Source organism: Macaca mulatta, chromosome 3 (genome assembly GCF_049350105.2).
Source record: "Macaca mulatta isolate MMU2019108-1 chromosome 3, T2T-MMU8v2.0, whole genome shotgun sequence".
Classification (NCBI taxonomy): domain Eukaryota; kingdom Metazoa; phylum Chordata; class Mammalia; order Primates; family Cercopithecidae; genus Macaca; species Macaca mulatta.
Genome location: NC_133408.1, coordinates 44,244,044 through 44,264,965, shown reverse-complemented (window position 1 = coordinate 44,264,965; position 20,922 = coordinate 44,244,044). Strand labels below are relative to the sequence as shown.

Below are 20,922 nucleotides of genomic sequence, written 5' to 3'. Positions count from 1 at the left end.
TCAGGCCTTCATGGTCCCTGGAGCTCTAGGAAAGGTGGCACGATCTCGCGCCCACACCCAGTGCTCTGGGTCATAAGCCTGGATCTGGAAAAACAAACATCCTTTGAGAAGATAGGGACTCGCTAGGATACCCCTCCCTGCCCTCCTCCAGCCTCCAGCCCACCCGATTCCTCCCCATCTCCACCTCCCCATGCCCCACCCACCTCCTCCAACTCCTCCAGGGAAACCCAGGCCCTGAAGCGCATGGAACGGAAGAACTGGAACCGAAGCTTATGGAACAAGGCTTTCTGAGAGCGGGTCTTCCCGGCCCTCCAGCGCATGGAACGGAAGAACTGGAACCGACGCTTACGGAACCAGGGTATCTGAGAGCGGTTCTTCCTGTACAGGAAGTAGATGATGTTTTGTTTGGGGGTCTCGCTGTCCTCCTCCATGTCATTGGCCAGGTAGCTGGGGACAGAAATCAGGTTACTGCTTAGGGGCACCACCAGGAGATACCTCCGGCTGAGGTCAGCTTCCCAGAGGAGGGCAGGGGACCGTCCTCCGCTCAGGACTGACACCCACCCTGCAGAGAGTCACGCCTTCCTCAGAGGGCTCTGCTGGACAGAGACCTGCTGAAGGGCGTCTCCCACTCCTTCAGGATGGAGACAAAAACCCAACTGGCGACCAAGAGTGGTGGCTTACGCTTAGAATCCCAGCACATTGGGAGGCCAAAGCAGGAGGATCACTTGAGGCCAGAAGTTTGAGATGGGGCTGGGCAACATAGCAAGACCCTCATCTCTATTAAAAATATAAAAAATATGCTGGACATGGTGGCTCATGCCTGTAATCCCAGCACTTTGGAAGGCTGAAGCAGGTGGATCGCTTGAGACCAGGAGTTTGAGACCAGCCTGGTCAACATGGAGAAACCCCATCTCTACTAAAAATACAAAAATCAGCCTGGTGCGATGGCACGCCCATTAGTCCTAGCTACTCAAGAGGCTGAAGCATAAGAATTGTGTGAACCCAGTAGGCAGAGGTTGCAGTGAGCCGAGATTGAGCCACTCCATTCCAGCCTGAGGGGCACAGCAACACTCTGTCTCAATAAGTAAATAAATAAATAAATAAATAAATAAACTGTCTAGGTGTGGTGGCACAGCTCTGTAGTCGGAGTTAATCAAGAGGCTGAGGTGGGAGGATCGCTTGAGTCCAGGATATAGAGGCTGCACTGAGCTATGATCTCAACACTGCACTCCAGCTTGGGGGACAGGGCAAGTCTGTCTCAAAAAAATAAAAGAAACTGGATACATTGATATTTTGCCAGGACCCTGCCTTCTACATTCATCTAGTCTAATGAGACTGGGAGAAATCAGGGCAGATGACCTAATCCCAATGTCACATTATCATAGGATGTAACTGGAGAGCTACGGGCATGCCGAAGTTGGAAGATGACGGAAGGCACGACAGAGGCTGTGGGGTGAACTGACTTCAAGGACTGTGTCCTTCCCTTCAGAACCACATGTGTGCGGGACACCCAGACAGAAAACACAAACGCAAAGTCAGTGGAGGGCATTTGGAAGGAGCAGTGAAGCCAAGCCAGGAAACACCAAAATGGCGAGCCAGTGTGGTTCTAGAGATTGTAGAGAGGGTGGAATTGGCACTGTGGACCCTGGCCTCGATTTAGAAAGACATCAGCTAAGGCAGTTGTTCAGGTGGGCAGTGAGGGCGTTGTGCTTTGGAAAGATGCTCAGGCTGCACTAGGAAGCCCCCTGGCTTGGGGAGAGACTCCAGGAGACCCTGTCAGGGAGCATTTGACAGTGGATTCGAGTGATGCAGGGGGGACCTGAACTGTGGTCTCCATCATGGGAACCCGGAGGAGGTCGATGGCGTTTGCAGTTGATGTGGGAAGGAGAGAGAGAAGAATCAGAAAGGCTGCTTCTGGGGGAAGTGTCATGTCCACTCCTCCGCTCCTTTTCCCTTTTCTTCTCCCCTTAGGAGTGGTTTATGGTTCCTTTTGTTTTATTCTTTTATTTGTACACCAGCGTTGGAGTTTGTTTTTTTGGCTTTTTTTTTTTTTTTTGGGAAAAAGTCTCACTCTGTCACCCAGGCTGGAGTGCAGTGGCTCAACCTTAGCTCACTGCAACCTCCCCGTCCTGGGTTCAAGGGGTTCTCTTGCCTCAGCCTCCTGAGTAGCTGGGATTACAGGTGCACACCACCGTGCCCGGCTAATTTTTCTATTTTTAGTAGAGACGGGGTTTGGCCATGTTGGCCAGGCTGGTCTCAAACTCCTGACCTCAGGTGATCCGCCGGCCTTGGCCTCCCAAAATGTTGGGATTACAGGCATGAACCACCTCGCCCAGCCTGAGTTTGTTTTTAGAAACAACACTCTAAGAACAAGATAGTATAATCCTGTCTTTTTTGTACACAGAGTAAAGAGGACAAACAGGTGAAAGGATAAATGAAAGGCTGGAATCCCACCTCCCCCGCTGTCCCAGGGCATTGGATATTGATGGATAGGAGGAAGCAAACCACTCACAGAGCCAGGAAGAAATGAATGCGTTGGTATTGCCAGGAGAAGAGGCCGGCCCGGCTAAAATATGCTATGACCATAGCCAGGAGATACTGATGGAGACAAACGAACACAGAGAGGGAGAGGTCACATCTTGGAAGAGGAAGATTGTGGAGAGGGGGAATGAGGGTCTGGGGAAGGGCTGCACCTCAGAGAAGGGACCTCAGTGTTGGGGTAGCTGTACTTATTTGGAAATGGCGGGTTGGAGGGATATTCGAAGGTTGGATGCAAATCTGAGAAGCCGGAGGAAGGGTTTTCGGTGATGCTCCCAGGATGGTGGGCTCCAGATGGGATCTTTGGAGGGGGTGTGTCTAGGTGGGCTGGTGTCAGGAGGGTCTTTTGTGTGCCAGGCAGAGAAGTGTCCCAAAGAGCTGAGAGTAGAGGGGCCAGGAGCTCCAGGACTGCGGCCAGACTGTGGCCCAGGGCTCAGATCCCAGAGGACCCGTAGGAGAGATGGGCTGTTCATTCACTTGGCAAGAGACCAGCAGAGTCCTGAGAGAGATGCTGACAAATCATAAAAAGACCAAGAACAGCTGGGAGTGGCGGCTCAAGCCTGTGATGCCGGTACTTTGAGAGGTGGAGACAGGAGGATCACGTGAGCCCAACAGTTCGAGAACAACCTGGGCAACATAGCAAGACTCTGTTTCTACAAAGATTTCAAAAATTCATTGAGCATGGTGGCATGTGCTAGTCCCAGCTCCTCAGGAGACTGAGTAAAGACGATTGCTTGAGCCTAGGAATTAGAGGCTTCAGTGCGCTGTGATCATGCCACTGCACTCCATCCTGGGGAGCAGAGCTAGACTCTCAGAAAAAAAAAAAATGTGTGGGTGCCAAGACTCAAGATTGTGGGAGCTGGTCGGGCACAGTGGCTGACGTCTGTAATCTCAGCACTTTGGGAGGCCAAGGTGGGTGGATCACCTGAGGTCAGGTGTTCAGGACCAACCTGGCCAACATGGCAAAACCCCGTCTCTACTAAAAACACAAAAATTAGCCAGGCGTGGTGGTTCACGTCTGTAATCCCAGCTGCTTGGAGGCTGAGGCAGGAGAATCGCTTGAACTCAGGAGGCGTCGGCTGCAGTGAGTCAAGATCAAGACACTGCCCTCCAACCTGGACAACAGAGCAAGACTCTCTCTCTCTCTCTCTCTCTCACACACACACACACACACACACACACACACACACACACACACACAAAGACTGTAGGAGTATCTGGTGGGAGGTGGTGGAGGGAGAACTGTGGGTTTGAAAGCGGTGCCCTCCCCCGGGCCGTGCATTAGAAACAGGAGCACAGTTACATGGAGAACAACCTTACCTTGTCCGACACCCTCAGATCTTTGTCCCAGGCCAGGAATCTTTTAATGACAGGATCCTCTGTGATTAGAGAGCAGATGTCAGCGTGAGAAGCAGGGCAGGGTTTCCGTGGGAGCAGCAGGGCAGCGAGGAGAAGTGTGCCTCCCGGGGGGAAGTCTCAGGATTGTGGCCACGGGAGAGGGGGATGGGAGAGGGGAGAATGACTTTCACTGGGCAAGGGAGAGAGGCTCCTGCTCTGAGACTCCCCTGGGAAGAGGCCGAAGGAGACCCTGGGTGTGAGAATCTACAGGATGTAGGGCTGGGAATAAGCCAGGACACCCTCCCAGCAGACCCGGAGGGACCGCTGCAGAGTCATAAAGGAATTCCCATCATTTCCTCATGAGACAGTCACATCAGGGTGTGATCATGGCCTTGGTATCCCCCACTATGGATGGAGACACTTAGGTTTAGAAAAGTTAGTAAGAGACATTGAATTTCAGAGGGCACAGCTGAAACCGCTGTCTTTGTTTATTGATTTTGTTTTTCTTTATTAGATTTTTATTTTTATTTATTTATTAATTTATTAATAAATAATTTTAATCTCAAATAATAAATAATTTGAGAAAGAGTCTCACTCTGTGGGCCAGGCTGGAGTGCAGTGGCACGATCTCGGCTCACTGCAACCTCTGCCTCCCGGGTTTAAGCAATTCTCCTGTCTCAGCCTCCCGAGTAGCTGGGATTACAGGCATAAGCTATCATGCCCAGCCTTGGTTTTTCTTTTGAGACAGGGTTTTGCTCTGTCACCCAGGCTGGAGTGCAGTGCTGCAGTCATAGCTCATTACATCCTCAAAGTCCTGAGTTTGGCCGGGCGCGGTGGCTCAAGCCTGTAATCCCAGCACTTTGGGAGGCCGAGACGGGCGGATCACGAGGTCAGGAGATGGAGACCATCCTGGCTAACACGGTGAAACCCCGTCTCTACTAAAAAATACAAAAAACTAGCCGGGCGAGGTGGCAGGCGCCTGTAGTCCCAGCTACTCGGGAGGCTGAGGCAGGAGAATGGCGTAAATCCGGGAGGCGGAGCTTGCAGTGATCTGAGATCCGGCCACTGCACTCCAGCCCGGACGACAGAGCCAGACTCCGTCTCAAAAAAAAAAAAAAAAAAAAAAAGTCCTGAGTTCAAGCAATCCTCTTGCCTCAGCCTCCCAACGTGCTGGGATCTCAGGCGTGAGCCACCACGCCTGGCCCGAAACCAAACTTTCTTATCCCACGCGCTGACCTTTATCAAGTCTAGCCTAATCCTTTATCATCTCCTGAGCGTCCCTCATGAATGATCACTTCCGAGTCCTCCCGCATGGAGAGCTCACCCACTGGGGGCATATTTTTCCCATTGGAAAAGAGTGGTTATTGGAAGTTTCCTCTTTTTAGAAAGAACAGGATTGGAGGTGCTCTCTGGGGTGTCCTCCTACCAAGCAGCCTGTTGAAGGCCTCGTGGTGCTCGGGGAGCACGGGCGACACTCGCCGTCGCTTCAGCTTCATCTTGAGGCCACACAGCGTCTCCACCACCCAGGTCTCCTCAGGTTCAGGGGAGAGCTCCTTCTCTGGCTCCTCCTCAGACTGGTCCGACCACTCCCTCTTCCTTTTCCAGCAAAGGGACCTACATGAGGGGCTGGGATCTACCCCAAGGGCTGAGTAAAGAAACCAGACCGCCGTGTAATGCTTCTGCAACTGATCACCTTAGACCCCGACCCCAAACCCCAAAGCACTCTCCATCCTCCCCAGCCTTGCAGACTGCTGGCTTCTCCATGCCATCTTTCCTTCTGTCAGTCTCCTCTCCTGAGCCCCATGTGCTGCTCCGTCTCCTCCCCATTCTCCCATTTCTCTGTCCTCAGAAGACTTTGTCCTTCCCTGGTCCCTGGCTCTCTGAGTCCCTTCTTTTTTTTTTTTTTTTTTTTTTTTTTGAGACACAGTCTTGCTTTGTGGCCTAGGCTGGAGTGTAGTGGTGCGATCTCGGCTCACTGCAACCTCTGTCTCCCCAGTTCCAGTGATTCTCCTGCCTAAGCCTCCCAAGTAGCTGGGATTACAAGTGCCCGCCATAATGCCCAGCTCATTTTTGTACTTCTAGAAGAGACAAGGTTTCAACACGTTGGCCAGGCTGGTCTCAAAGTCCTGGCCTCAAGTGATCCACCTGCCTTGGCCTCCCAGAGTGCTGGGATTACAGGTGTGAGCCACTACACCCTGCCTCAGTACCTCCATTCCTCCCACACACCCTCCTCACATGCTCCTTCTGGGCCCTTCCTTCTTCTTCTTCTCTTTTTTTTTTTTTTTTTTTTAGACAGGTTCTCACTCTATCACCCAGACTGGACTTCAGGGATGCTATCTTGGCTCAAAGCAACCTCCGCCTCCCGGGTTCAAGTGATTCTCCTGTCTCAGCCTCCCGAGTAGCTGGGATTACAGGCGTGCACCATCACGCCTGGCTAATTTTTGTATTGTTAGTATAAGTGAGGTTTCGCTATATTGGTCTGGTTGGTCTCAAACAACTGACCTCAAGTGATCCACCCATCTCGGCCTCCCAAAGTACTGGGATTACAGGCATGAGCTACCACACCTGGGCTTTGTTTTTCTTTGGACACAGGGTTTGCTCGGTTACCCAGGCTGGAGTGTAGTGGTACAGTCATAGCTCACTGCAGCCTCAAAGTCCTGAGTTCAAGGAGTCCCCTTGACTCAGCCTCCCAATGTGCTGGTATCTCAGGCGTGAGCCACAGCGCCTGACCTGAAACCAAGCTTTTTTTTTTTCTTCCTTTTTTTTTTGAGACGGAGTCTCGCTCTGTCGCCCAGGCTGGAGTGCAGTGGTACGATATCGGCTCACTGCAAGCTCTGCCTCCCGGGTTCACGCCATTCTCCTGCCTCAGCCTCCCGAGTAGCTGGGACTACAGGCGCCTGCCACCAGGCCTGGCTAATTTTTTGTATTTTTAGTAGAGATGGATTTCACCGTGTTAGCCAGGATGGTCTCGATCTCCTGACCTTGTGATCCGTCTGCCTCGGCCTCCCAAAGTGCTGGGATTACAGGCGTGAACCACGGTGCCCAGCTGAAACCAAGCTTTCTTATCCCAAGCGCCCACCTTTATCAAGTCTAGCTAATCCTCTATCATCTCCTAAGCGTCCCTCATGAATGATCACTTCCGAGTCCTCCCGCATGGAGAGCTCACCCACTGGGGGCATATTTTTCCCATTGGAAAAGAGTGGTCGGGAGGCTGAGGCCGGAGAATGGCGTGAACCCGGGAGGCGGAGCTTGCAGTGAGCTGAGATCCAGCCACTGCACTCCAGCCTGGGCGACAGAGCGAGACTCCGTCTCAAAAAAAAAAAAAAAAAAAAAAAAAAAAAAAAAAAAAAAAAAGAGTGGTTATTGGAAATTTCCTCTTTTTTAGAAGAACAGGATTGGAGGTGCTGTCTGGGGTGTCCTCCTACCAAGCTGGCTGTTGAAGGCCTCGTGGTGCTCAGGGAGCACGGGCGACACTCGCCGTTGCTTCAGCTTCATCTTGAGGCCACACAGCGTCTCCACCACCCAGGTCTCCTCAGGTTCAGGGGAGAGCTCCTTCTCTGGCTCCTCCTCAGACTGGTCCGACCACTCCCTCTTCCTTTTCCAGCAAAGGGACCTACATGAGGGGCTGGGATCTACCCCAGGGGCTGAGTAAAGAAACCAGACCGCCGTGTAATGCTTCTGCAACTGATCACCTTAGACCCCGACCCCAAACCCCAAAGCACTCTCCATCCTCCCCAGCCTTGCAGACTGCTGGCTTCTCCAAGCCATCTTTCCTTCTGTCTGTCTTATCTGCTGAGCCCCATGTGCCGCTCCTTCTCCTCCCCATTCTTTCATTTCTCTGTCCTCAGAACACATCCTCATGTTCTTCCCTAGTCCCTAGCTCTCTGAGTCCCTCCTTTTTTTTTGTTTCGAGACAGAATCTTGCTTTGTCGCCGAGGCTGGAGTGTAGTGGTGCAATCTCAGCTCACTGCAGCATCCATCCCCCGGATTCCGGTTATTCTCCTGCCTCAGCCTCTCTGGTAGCTGGGATTACAGGTGCCTGCCATAATGCCCAGCTCAATTTTGTATTTTTAGTAGAGACGGGGTTTCACCATCTTGGCCAGGCTGATCTCAAACTCCTGGCCTCAAGTGATCCTCCTGCCTTGGCCTCCCAAAGTGCTGGGATTACAGGTGTTAGCCACTGCACCTGGCCTGAGTTTCTCCATTTTTCCCACACACCCTCCTCAGGTTCTCCTTCCTGACCTCTGACCCTTTTTTTTTTTCTTTTTTTTGAGACAGCGTCTCACTCTTTCACACAGACCGGAGTGCAGTAGCGCGATCTCGGCTCACTACAACCTCTTCCTCCCAGGCTCAAGTGATTCTCTTGTCTCAACCTTCCAAGTAGCTGGGATTACAGGCACGCACCATTACCACCTGGCTAATTTTTGTACTTTTAGTAGAGACGGGGTTTCACCATGTTGGCCAGGCTGGTCTTGAACTCCTGACCTCAGGTGATCTGCCTGCCTTGGCCTCCCAAAGTGTTGGGGTTACAGGCGCGAGCCACCGCACCCAGCTCCCTTCCTTCGAGTTAGTCAATCCTGTCCCACCTCTTCTTGCTCCAGTCCCCTCACCTGATGGTCCCGACACTTCATCATCCACCACCTCCTGGAGGGAGTACTCCGAGGTGTTCGGCTGGGGGCTCTCCTCCTTATCCTCGGGGAGCAGGGTCGTGATCTTTCCCAAAATCTGTTCCATCCCACGGAACCTAGTCTCTGTTCTGTCCAAGGCCTTCTTCTGGACTCTGCTAGGAGCCAGAAGAGTGTGTTATGAATTCTCGAGGCTGGGAGAAGTCAGGAGTGGCGAACAGCTCTGAGAAGATACTGTTGTCCACCTCAGCTTCCAGGCGCCGACGGAGTCCGGTCCTCCAATCAGGAAGGTTGGAATCTCTGATGTCATTGGCCATTCCAACCTGGCAACCAGTTTGAAGAAAAACACATGTAACTGCCAGGCTGATCTCTTGTCCTGGAGATGCTGAGTGAATGGTATCTCCTGCCACTGTCCCGATCTCAGACCACTGTCCACAAGCATCTTCAGTGTCTCCGTATCCCTCTGTTCCCTGTCCCAGCAGAGGCTGTGTCCTCTCCACTCAAAGCCTGAGGCATGGTGGGGTCTCCTCTTCTCTGTACATGTCCATTTCAGAGTCCAGTGTGGTGGGAGAGGGAACAGGGTGGGAAAGAACTAGGGTAAGCAGAAACGATGAAACCTTACAAGAGTGAGATGATCATGTACAAGAGATCCCAGGAACACTGACTTGATGAAAAAGTCACATCAGAGCACTCAGTTTGGCAGACCTTTTCTGCCAAATGTTCACTGACATTCACTGTCCGAGATTCTGTACTGGGGGTACACACGTCCTCTGCCCTAAGAGACATTTTGAGGTCTGAAAATCATAGGAATCTGCCCATGAGCTCACACATATTTTCACTGGTGTCCCCAATTTCAGGGAGTCCATGGATTGCCTAAAGCCAGCCCTTCCAGTTCGGCTAAGAAATTCTAGTTTATATATCAAGTTTTGTATCATATGTATTGCTCTGAACTCAGGAATTTCCCTACCATTTATGGATTCTATGAATAAAATATCGCATGTACAAAAAGACTAAATCGAAAAATCTCAGCTCTGTGCAGTGGCTCGTGCTTGTAATCCCAGCACTTTGGGTGGCCAAGGGAGGAAGACTGCCTGAGGCCAGCAGTTCAAGACCAGTGTAGGCAACATAGCAAGACCCCATCTCTAAAAAAACAAAACCAAACCAAATTAGCCAGGTGTGGTGGCTGGCACCTGTGTGCCAACTACTTGGGAGACTCATGTGATAGGAAGATGGCTTGAGCCCAGGAGTTAGAAGCTGCAGTGAGCTATGATCTGGCCTCCACACTCCAGTCTGGGCAACACAGCAAGACGCTGTGTCAAAAAAAATTTTTTTTTTTTTTTTTTTGAGACAGAGTCTCGCTCTGCCGCCCGGGCTGGAGTGCAGTGGTCGGATCTCAGCTCACTGCAAGCTCCGCCTCCTGGGTTTTCGCCATTCTCCTGCCTTAGCCTCCCGAGTAGCTGGGACTACAGTCGCCCGCCACCTCACCCGGCTATTTTTTTATATTTTTTAGTAGAGACGGGGTTTCACCGTGTTAGCCAGGATGGTCTCGATCTTCTGACCTCGTGATCCGCCCGTCTCGGCCTCCCAAAGTGCTGGGATTACAGGCTTGAGCCACCGCACCTGGCCTTTTTTTTTTTTTTTTTTGAGATGGTGTCTCGCTCTGTCACTCAGGCTGGAATGCAGTAGCATAATCTTGGCTCACTGCAACCTCTGCCTTCCAGGTTCAAGTGATTCTCCTGCCTCAGCCTCCCAAGTAGCTGGGATTACAGATGTGCACCCCCACACCCGGCTAATTTTTTCTGTATTTTTAGTAGAGACGGATTTCAACATGTTGGCCAGGCTGGTCTCGAACTTCTGACCTCTGGTGATCTGTCTGCCTCGGCTTCTTAAAGTGGTAGGATTACAGGCATGTGCCACCGTGCCTGGTTTGCCCATTTTTTGACAATGTGTCAACATCACGTAAGATGGGCACTGCCTCAGTGTAGTGTGTCTAGACAAGGTGGCCAGAAGAGAGAGGAATATGCAAACCAGGCTTGAAGATGAGTTAAATCAGAGCGTTTCATTCCACAAAAGAGAAATTTTAATGGTGTCAGAACATTGATCTTCTAATCTTTGAAAGCCTTTTAACCAGGAGAGAGACAGCAAACTGTTTTGTTGTAGAAAGACCCACCCAGCTCTGACGGTTTAAAGGGTCATGAATGCAAATTTGAACTCGAAAAGCAGAGCTTCCTAACGATGGGACTTCCACAGCACTGGGATCTGCTTCCTCGTTCAGTTTGTGCCTTTCCCATGAGCGAGAGACTCCCAGGAGAGCCGCAGCCCGCTAGGAAGCCGTGTGGGACTCACTCACAGCTTCTTTTTTTTCAGACGGAGTTTTGCTCTTGTTGCCCAGGCTGCAGTGCAGTGGTGCAATCTTGACTCGCTGCAACCTCTGCACCCTGAGTTCAAGTGATTCTCCAGCCCACCACTCCCAAGTAGCTGGGATACAGGCACCCGCCACGATGCCTGGCTAAATAATGAAACGCTCTGATTTAACTCATCTTCAAGCCTGGTTTGCATATTCCTCTCTCTTCTGGCCACCTTGTCTAGACACACTACACTGAGGCAGTGCCCATCTTACGTGATGTTGACACATTGTCAAAAAATGGGCAAACCAGGCACAGTGGCACATGCCTGTAATCCTACCACTTTAAGAAGCCGAGGCAGACAGATCACCAGAGGTCAGAAGTTCGAGACCAGCCTGGCCAACATGTTGAAATCCGTCTCTACTAAAAATACAGAAAAAATTAGCCGGGTGTGGGGGTGCACATCTGTAATCCCAGCTACTTGGGAGGCTGAGGCAGGAGAATCACTTGAACCTGGAAGGCAGAGGTTGCAGTGAGCCGAGATTATGCTACTGCATTCCAGCCTGAGTGACAGAGCGAGACACCATCTCAAAAAAAAAAAAAAAAGGCCAGGTGCGGTGGCTCAAGCCTGTAATCCCAGCACTTTGGGAGGCCGAGACGGGCGGATCACGAGGTCAGGAGATCGAGACCATCCTGGCTAACACGGTGAAACCCCGTCTCTACTAAAAAGTACAAAAAACTAGCCGGGCGAGGTGGCGGGTGCCTGTAGTCCCAGCTACTCCGGAGGCTGAGGCAGGAGAATGGCGTAAACCCGGGAGGCCGAGCTTGCAGTGAGCTGAGATCCGGCCACTGCAGTCCAGCCTGGGTGACAGAGCCAGACTCCGTCTCAAAAAAAAAAAAAAAAGACTAGCCCAGATTTGGTCTGATACATTCAAAAAAAAGCAAAACAGCCACCTCTGACCTTTTCTTTTCCTGCAATGATGCAGTTTCATACAACAATGGCTGTAGGTATGCTGCCGAAATATCATTCAAGTGAAACAGAAGGGCTTTCCTGGCCGGACACAGTGGTCACTCCTGTAATCCCAACACTTTGGTTGGCCAAGGTGGGAGGATTTGTTGCGGCCAGGAGTTCAAGGCTGCAGTGAGCTATGATCCCACCACTGCATTCCAGGCTGGGCATCAGAGTGAGGCCTGTCTCTAAAAAACCCTTCGCTCCCCAAAAGGATTTGCAAATACCAGCCTTTCGGGATGACACGAAGGAACATTAAGATGCAGATGCTGGGACCCAGCCCTATTGATTGTAGTTCAGAAACTGAGGTGGGGCCTGATTTAACTCCCTCACTGGAATCCATTCAGGTTTGGAACTTTCTTGGTTGGACAGTGCAAGAGAGATCATAAAGCAAAGCCGCTGTGGACTGAAATGAGCAGACAAGGTTTTCTGAGCGTGGTGAAATATGATTTGGGCCTCACTTGGGAGGGCTGTGGCCAGGCCTTGAGTCCTCGGCTCAGTGGGACCTTCTGAAACAGCCTCCAAGCCGCGCCCCCGCTTCCTTTGGATGACCCCCTCCAGCGGCATTGGTGCCGATGGGAATAAGTCGACCTGCAGCGGAAGTTCAGCCCTGCAGCGAAAGTCTCAGCCCTGCAGCCTCCCCGCACCTGACGGGGCTCTGGTCATGCTGCCGTCTCTGCGGTTCTCTGCGGAGTCATGGTTTCTGTACCTTGAAGAGAACTTCCCCTTCTGGGACCCAGACACCCTGGAAACCCTGAGGAAAAAAGCGAATGAAATTACTGAAGACAACTCTGTGGCGGGGAGATGGAAAAGAGGCTCTTTGGGTTTTTTTTTATTTTTTTTTTATCTTTTTATTTTTTTGAGACAGAGTCTCGCTCTTGTCATCCAGAATGGATTGTAATGGCTCAATCTCGGCTCACTGCAATCTCTGCCTCCCACGGTGAAGCGGTTCTCGTGCCTCAGCCTCCAGAGCAGCTGGGACAATAGGTGCAAACCACCATGCCCAGCTAATTTTTGTACTTGTAGTACAGATGGGGTTTCGCCATGTTGCCCGGGCTGGTCTCGAACTCCTGGTCTCAAGCAATCCGCCTGCCTTGGCCTCCCAAAGTGCTAGGACTACAGGTACGAGCCGCCGTGCCCAGCCCTCAATGTATGGATTTTCTTTTTTTTTTTTTTTGAGACGGAGTCTCGCTCTGTCGCCCAGGCTGGAGTGCAGTGGCGCGATCTCGGCTCACTGCAAGCTCCGCCTCCTGGGTTTACGCCATTCTCCTGCCTCAGCCTCCTGAGTAGCTGGGACTACAGGCGCCCGCCACCGCGCCCAGCTAATTTTTTGTATTTTTAGTAGAGACGGGGTTTCACCGTGGTCTCCATCTCCTGACCTTGTGATCCGCCCACCTTGGCCTCCCAAAGTGCTGGGATTACAGGCGTGAGCCACCGCGCCCGGCCCACTGTATGGATTTTCCAAAAAAAAAAAAAAAAGAGTAAATTTATCTTATTTGGCCAAAAGGTAAATTAACCTTTTCTCCTCTCCTTTTTTTTTTTTTTTTTTCTTTTTTTGAGATGGAGTCTTGCTCAGTCACCCAGGTTGGAGTGCAGTGGTGTGATCTTGGTTCACTGCAACCTCTGCCTCCTGGGTTCACACTGTTATCCTGCTTCAGCCTCCTGAGTACCTGAGACTACAGGTGCCCGCCACCATGCCCCGCTAATTTTTTTTTTTTTTTTGTATTTTTTTTTTTTTTAGATGGAGTCTCGCTCTGTCGCCCGGGCTGGAGTGCAGTGGCCAGATCTCAGCTCACTGCAAGCTCCGCCTCCTGGGTTTACGCCATTCTCCTGCCTCAGCCTCCCCAGTAGCTGGGACTACAGGCACCCGCCAACTCACCCGGCTAGTTTTTTGTATTTTTTAGTAGAGACAGCGTTCACCGTGTTAGCCAGGATGGTCTCGATCACCTGACCTCGTGATCCGCCCGTTTCGGCCTCCCAAAGTGCTGGGATTACAGGCTTGAGCCACCGCGCCTGGCCTTTTTTTTTGTATTTTTAGTAAAGATGGGGTTTCACTGTGTTAGTCAGGATGGTCTCCATCTCCTGACTTCATGATCCACCCGCCTCGGCCTCCCAAAGTGCTGGGAATACAGGCGTAAGCCACCGTGCCTGGCCTCTCCTCTCCTTTTTAAAGAGTATTTCCTTGATAAACCTTGTAATATAAATAATTTTTGTGCCTTTGATATGTATCTAAATCTTTTAAAAAGGTAAATGAACTTCTTGCCAACATTGCAACCCAGTTACAACCCAGGAATTTTTTTTTTTTTTTTTTTTTTGAGTCATAATCTCGCCTGTCACCCAGGCTGGAGTGCAGTGGTACGATCTTGGCTCACTGCAACCTCCACTTCCCGGGTTCAAGCAATTCTCCCACCTCAACCTCCTGAGTAGCTGAGACTACAGGCACCTGCCGCCATGCCTGGCTAATTTTTGTATTTTTATTAGAGACAGGGTTTTACCTTGTTGGTCTGGCTGATCTTGAACTCCTGACCTCAGGTGATCTACCTGCCTTGGCCTCTCAAAGTGCTGGGATTACAGGCCTGAGCCATGGCGCCCGGCCACAACCCAGGAATTTTTTTTTCTTAAGAGCCTGAGAGTCTTGTCTTTGAAATGTAAACCTCGAGGAAGGTAGTGTCCCTATCCTCCTGTTGCCTAGGGAGTTTAGCCTAGGAACCTTGAGCTGTTACTACCTGCTCGTCAAGGAGATATGAGAAGTTTTATTTTTTCATCAGATACAGGTAATTAACTAGCATGGATGGCCACCTTGATTTCCAGGTGAATTTAGAATGAGCGTTTAAGAATGCATAGCAGGCCAGGCACAGTGGCTCACACCTGTAATCCCAGCACGTTGTGAGAGGCTGAGATGGGCGAATCACTTGAAACCACACAGAAATCGAAAGAAGGAGTTTGAGTCCAGCCTAGCCAATATGGTGAAACTCTGTCTCTACTAAAATACCAGTATTAACTGGGCATGATGGCACATGTCTGTAATTCTAGCTACTCGGGAGGCGTAGGCACGAGAATCACTTGAACCCAGGAGATGGAGGTTACAGTGAGCCAAGATCACACCACTACACTCCAGCCTGGATGACAGAATGAGACCCTGTCTCAAAAAAAAAAAAAAAAAATTGCATAGCAAGTCCTTTTACATGAGGATGAGTTACTGTTTATCTTGAGAGCATGTATGCAATGGATTGTATCTGCCGGGCTATATAAAAAGGAGGCTTTGGCCAGGTGCCATGGCTCACGCCTATAATTCCAGCACTTTGGGAGGCCTAGGCGGGCGAATTACAAGGTCAGGATTTCGAGGCCATCCTAGCTAACATGACAAGACCCTGTCTCTACTAAAAATACAAAAAATTAGCCAGGTGTGTGGCACGCACCTGTATTCCCAGTTACTTGGGAGGCTGAGGCAGGAGAATCACTTTAACGGGGGAGGCAGAGGTTGCAGTGAGCTGAGATTGTACCACTGCACTCCAGCCTGGGCAACAGAGTCAGACTCTGTATCAAAAAAAAAAGGAGGCTTTATTTCTCTTTGCATCTCATTAATGGATCACCTGTGATGGGCATCACAGTCTGGTTTAATGTTTATTCAATAATAAAATTGTTTTCTTTATTTTCTGAATTTGTGGAGAGAATATTCTAGGTTAACAGAAGAATTGATTGATTGATTGATTGATTGATTGATGGAGTCTAGCTCTGTCGCCAGGCTGGAGTGTAGTGGCGTGATCTTGGCTCACTGCAATCTCCGCCTCTCGGGTTCAAGTGATTCCCCTGCTTCAGCCTCCCAAGTAGCTGGGACTACAGGGGCACACGAACACACCCAGCTAATTTTTTGTGTTTTAGTAGAGACGGGGTTTCACCATGTTGGCCAGGATGCTCTTGATCTCCTGACCTCATGATCCGCCCACCTCGGCCTCCCAAAGTGCTGGGATTACAGGTGTAAGCCACTGTGCCTGGCCTCAGAAGAATTTATTTATAGTCTTTTCCTTACCAGTTTTTATGAAACAACTGGGCAAGAACACTGTTAGATTTCACCAAAAAATTGTGATGAATCATTGTCCTTATGATCCCATTTTTGAAAATTGACATTTTAATTGTAAATCAAAAATAAAATTCTAACCCCAACTGACTGACCGGACTCCGCTGTTCGCCAACAGGATCCAAAATAAACATGAAAAACTAATTCAGGTCATGACGGGAAGGAGAGGGTCAGACATACCTTGTCATACTCTCCTCCCGTCAGAGTTTAGGCACAGCTGACCAACATTAGCATTAGAATACAGGTCATAAGACTGACAAAACAGGCTGTTTGTATCAGTAAGATACCCAACTCCAACAGACTCTGATATAGCACCACATGACAGATAGCAGTCCCTGAAGGAAATCATAGTATTTTACCCTATAATATATTTTCTTTGACACACTTTAAGATAGTCCTGCAAAGCCATCTCTTCCGGGGGAAATTTGCATTCTGTAGAGAATCTCCTTCCCTTACAGAAAAGACTCCAGGTCTCTTCTGGAGAGTCTGACACCTTTTAAGATCCAATAAGAGATATTTATCACCTATTCTCTCTGAAGCCTGTTCTGAGGCTTCCCCTACATAACGAGAACCTTGGTTTCCACAATCCTGATTATCTTAACTCACGCTTTTCTTTTCTCTTTTCTTTTCCTCCTTCTTTTCTCTTCCTTCCTTCCTTCCTTCCTTCCTTCCTTCCTTCCTTCCTTCCTCTCTTTCTCTCTCTTTCTTTCTTTTCTTCTCTGTTGCCTAAGCTGGAGTGCAGTGGCACCATCATGGCTCACTGTAGCCTCAACTTCCCAGGCTCAAGCGATCCTCCCATCTCAGCCTCCTGACTAGCTGGGACTACAGGCAGGCACCACCACACCTGGATAATTTTTTTTTTGTAGAGGTGGGGGTCTTGCTCTGTTGCCCAGGCTGTCCTTGAACTCGTGGCCTCAAGGGATCCTCCCAGCTCCCCCTCCCAAAATGCTGGGATTACAGGTATGAGCCACTGCAATGGCCCATTTCTTTATGTAGACTTCCAGCTGTTCAGCCAATGCTTAACTCTGAACCAAGTGCCAATCTTTGAATCTACTAGTGACCTGAAACCTTTTCCTGGCTGACCCAATGTATACCTCCCATGTATTGATTGATGTCTTTGCCTGTAACTGCTATCTCCCTGAGATGTATAAAACCAAGCTGTAACCCAACCACTTTGGGCTCACGTTCTCCGGACCCCCCGAGGCTGTGTCACCAGCCATGGTCATTCAAACAGGCCTAGAATAAAACTCTTTACAGACTTTGACCCTTTTTGGTCAACATAACGTAACCCTAAACATAATCCTCCTGGGGAAGGTAAGATCACAGGCATCTCTTTTTCTTCGTTCGATTTGTGTGTGTATTTCCTGATTTCTCTACAGTTTTTAGGCATTCGCTGTGTGATCTAGAAAAGCTACGTTGTCTCGCTCCATCACCAGGCTGGAGTGCAGTGGCGTGATCTCGGCTCACTGCAACCTCCGCCTCCTGGGTTCAAGCGATTCTTCTGCCTCAGCCTCCCCGAGTAGCTGGGATTACAGGCACGCGCCACCATGCCCAGATAATTTTTGTATTTTTAGTAGAGACAGGGTTTCACCGTATTGGCCAGGCTGGTGTCTATCTCTTCACCTCGCGATCTGCCCTCCTTAGCCTCCAAAGTGCTGAGATTACAGGCGTGAGCCACCGCGCCCGGCCACAAATTCTATTTTCTTTTTCTTCCTTGGAAAGCATCGCTGGGCATTTATCCTGTCCTAGTATTTGAGTGAAACTTCTCTTAGCATTTCAGCGCAGTGACCATGTTACTCCCTTTCCTTTCCTTCTCGTTATGGGAAACTCGGTTCTAACCCAGAGGCCTTGGGCTCCAGGACCCAGTCAGGCAGCCCTGGACTTGACCCTAAAAGGGAGTAAAGACAAATGCGAAATTCAGTCCAGAGTTCAGGGATTCCAAAGCTCATAGCCTAGAGCTTCTTAACCTTTAGGCGAGGTAGAGACATTTAAAACAGCCCCTAAACTTGAGGAGCGCGTAGGCTCACGGGAAATAGAGTCCAGTACTTGTCCTGCGACCAGCGGCGGGCCCTGGGAGGCGGACTTCCGGTGCACTCCTGTGCGTGTGCACTGTTCTCTGTGTGCAGGTTCGCGCATGCGCGCCGCCGCCACACTGCCCTCGCTTCCTGTGCCGCCTCAGGTCACTGCTTCCTCTGGTTCCCAGGCTTTGGCCTCCAGTGGACGGAAATCGCGGAGCTTGCGGGGCTGGACGCTGACCGCCAGGGCCAGCACCTAGGCGGGCGCGGAGCTGTGCGGGGCAGGGTTCGCGCGGGCCGGAGGGAGGCTCGAGCGGGGATCCCGGAGCGTGAGCCCCGGAGTCGGCGGCGCTGGGGCCACAGGGGCCGGGCGGGAGGTGGCGGAGGTGGCGGAGGCGAAGGGGCGGTGGGACCCGGGCCTGGCCCGTGTGTGTCCTCGGCGGCCTGGCCCAGGCCGCTGCTGTACGGTGAGCCCCAGGGAGGCGGATCTGGGCCGCGGGAAGGACACCCGCCTGGATTTGCCCCTAGGCCCGGCCCGGGCCCGTCGGGAGCAGAACAGCCTTGGTGAGGTGGAGAGGAGGGGACCCCGCGAGCAGACGCGCGACAGCAGGCCCGCCCCGGCCTCTCGGGAGCCGTGGGGCAGAGGCTGCGGAGCCCCAGGCGGGTAGGTCTTGGGTTTTTGGGCCTGGAGCGAGAAGGGCCTGGGTAAAGTCACCGTGCGTTGGGGACCTTAGAGTATGGGGCAGGGGGAGGGTCCCGATCGCTTGCAGGAGAGACGTGTGTTTCGGTTTGAGGGCAGGGTCCGGCTGCACCGAACAGGCGCTGCATGGGAAGATCTGGGAGGACGAGGCTTACGGGGACGTGTAGGGTGTCACCAGCCTCAGCTGCGGACGTCGTCTCCACTCCCCACTAACCCCTAATAGCCCTTCCTCCTCCTCTCCGTGCTCCAGATTTCGACCGCCTCTAAACGTCTGTCAGCACCTCTGTTCTCTCATTTAAGTGTCTGCTGATTCCCCCTTAGATCTGCCCTGGAGAATGGTTGTAATGCAGGAACAGTCTGCAGGGATTCTCTCTTGCTGCCTCAGTTGCTAGGGGAAGAGCCTGGGCCTTAGCAGGTGGACGACTTGACCAGGTCACCGGCTTTGTGGGTAGAGGTGCTCATAGTAGAACTCAGGAGTCTTATCTCCCAGGCCAGTGTTCTTTCTCCCGTATCCTAGTTTTCTTAATAGAAGATTGTTAGGTGCAGCAATAACCAAATTCAGTTAGATAATTTAGAAACAAAGCCATATTTTATACACATTCCTTTCTGAGAGCTCACATAGTCAATTCCTATGGCTTTTTTTATTTTAAGCAGTTTAAAGAGACAATAAGGAAATGTGGGCGGATGCAGTGACTCACACCTGTAATCCCAGCACTTTGCGGGACTAGGGCAAGAGTATTCCTTTAGACCAGGAGTTAGAGACCAGCCTAGGCAACATAGGGACACCCTGACTCCACAAAAAATACAAAAGTAGCCACACATGCTGGGATGCACCTGTGGTCCCAACTACTCAGGAGGCTGAGGTGGGAGGAGATGGAGCCCAGGAGGTCGAGGCTGCAGTGAGCTGTGAATGCAACACTGCACTCCAGCCTGGGTGGTAGATTGAGACCCTGTCTCAACAAACCACAAAAAACACTAGCCGTATGATGGGATTTTTTTTTTCTTTTTGCATGTTGTATTTGATGATGGCAGACTGTTTGTAAAAGGAGTCATGTTACCCATGAAAGTCTAACTCTTACCTGATTATCTTAGAGTTACAAAGTTATAAGTGCATGCTTCCCCATCACTCTTGTGTGTGTGTGTGTGTGTGTGTGTGTGTGTGTGTGTGTGTGTTGAGACAGTGTCTCTCACCCAGTCTGGAGTGGAGCAGTGTGGTTTCGGCTCACTGCAACCTCTACCTTCCAGGTTCAAAGGATTCTAGTGCCTCAGCCTCCTGAGTAGATGGGACTACCAGCATGTGACACTACGCCTGGCTAATTATTTTGTTATTTTTAAGTAGAGAGGGGATTTCGCCATGTTGGCCGAGGCAGGCTGATCACTTGAGGCCAGAATTCGAGACCAGCCTGGCCAACATGGCGAAACCCTGTATCACTCTTTTAGGCCCTTCTGAGTGTTTGTAGGCTGAGTGTTCACAGGGTGTTAGCCTATTGAGCTTTCTTTCGTGGTTCTTACGCAGGAGATTCCTGCCTTTGCAAGCCAGAGCACTTATGACTTCAATGACCTGCTTCTCCCCCTCTAGGTCTACCAGCCACAGTCTCTGCACGTTTCCAAGAGCAGCAGAAAATGAACACATTGCAGGTGAGTTTTCCTGCTTGTGTATATGTTCCACTACTTTATTTTATGATGAATTTTCAGAGGTTTGTAAGAATTCATACTTTCTTTTTCTTTTTTTTTTTGAGATAGGGTCTTGCTCTGTCACCCAGGCTGGAGTGTAGAGACGTGATCACAACTCACTGCAGCCTCAATCTCCTGGGCTCACACGATCCTCCTGCCTCAGCCTCCCGCGTAGCTGGGACTACAGGCGCACGCTGCCACACCCGGCTAATTTTTTTTTGTATTTTAGTAGAGACTGCGTTTCACCGTGTCACCCAGGCTGGTCTTGAACTCCTGAGCTCAGGCAATCTGCCCGCCTCGGCCTCCCAAAGTGCTAGGATTACAGGCGTGAGCCACTGCTCCTGGCCTAGAGATGTATTCTCACTGTATTGCTTAGGCTGGTCTCAAACTCCTGGCCTCAAGCGATCCTTCTGCCTCAGCTTTCCAGAGTGCTGGGATTACAGGCTCATGCCTGGCCTGGACCCAGTTTTTTTTTTTTTTTTTTTTTTTTGAGACGGAGTCTTGGTCTGTCACCCAGGCTGGAGTGCCTGGCTCACTGCAAGCTCCATCTCCTGGGTTCACACCATTCTCCTGCCTTAGCCACTGGAGTAGCTGGGACTA

General features: G+C 50.9%; 2 protein-coding genes across 2 annotated transcripts in view; one reads left to right on the top strand and one right to left on the bottom strand.

Moving 5' to 3' along the window:
* Positions 1-18,069, bottom strand: LOC718058 (speedy protein E16-like). Its single transcript, XM_028845104.2, has 9 exons — positions 17,961-18,069; positions 17,773-17,821; positions 8,487-8,659; positions 7,302-7,520; positions 5,303-5,521; positions 3,859-3,917; positions 2,513-2,598; positions 204-447; positions 1-84 (listed from the first exon to the last, which is right to left on the bottom strand). The coding sequence occupies exons 1-9, from the start codon at positions 18,067-18,069 to the stop codon at positions 1-3; spliced, it is 1,242 nt and encodes a 413-aa protein (XP_028700937.2).
* LOC718077 (mismatch repair endonuclease PMS2) overlaps positions 17,982-20,922 on the top strand; it is a 20,948-nt gene continuing 18,007 nt past the window's right edge. Inside the window, 3 exon segments of the mRNA XM_077996132.1 lie at positions 17,982-18,112; positions 18,477-18,612; positions 20,228-20,286. Of these exon segments, the coding sequence (XP_077852258.1) occupies positions 18,068-18,112; positions 18,477-18,612; positions 20,228-20,286 (240 nt within the window). The 5' untranslated portion in view covers positions 17,982-18,067.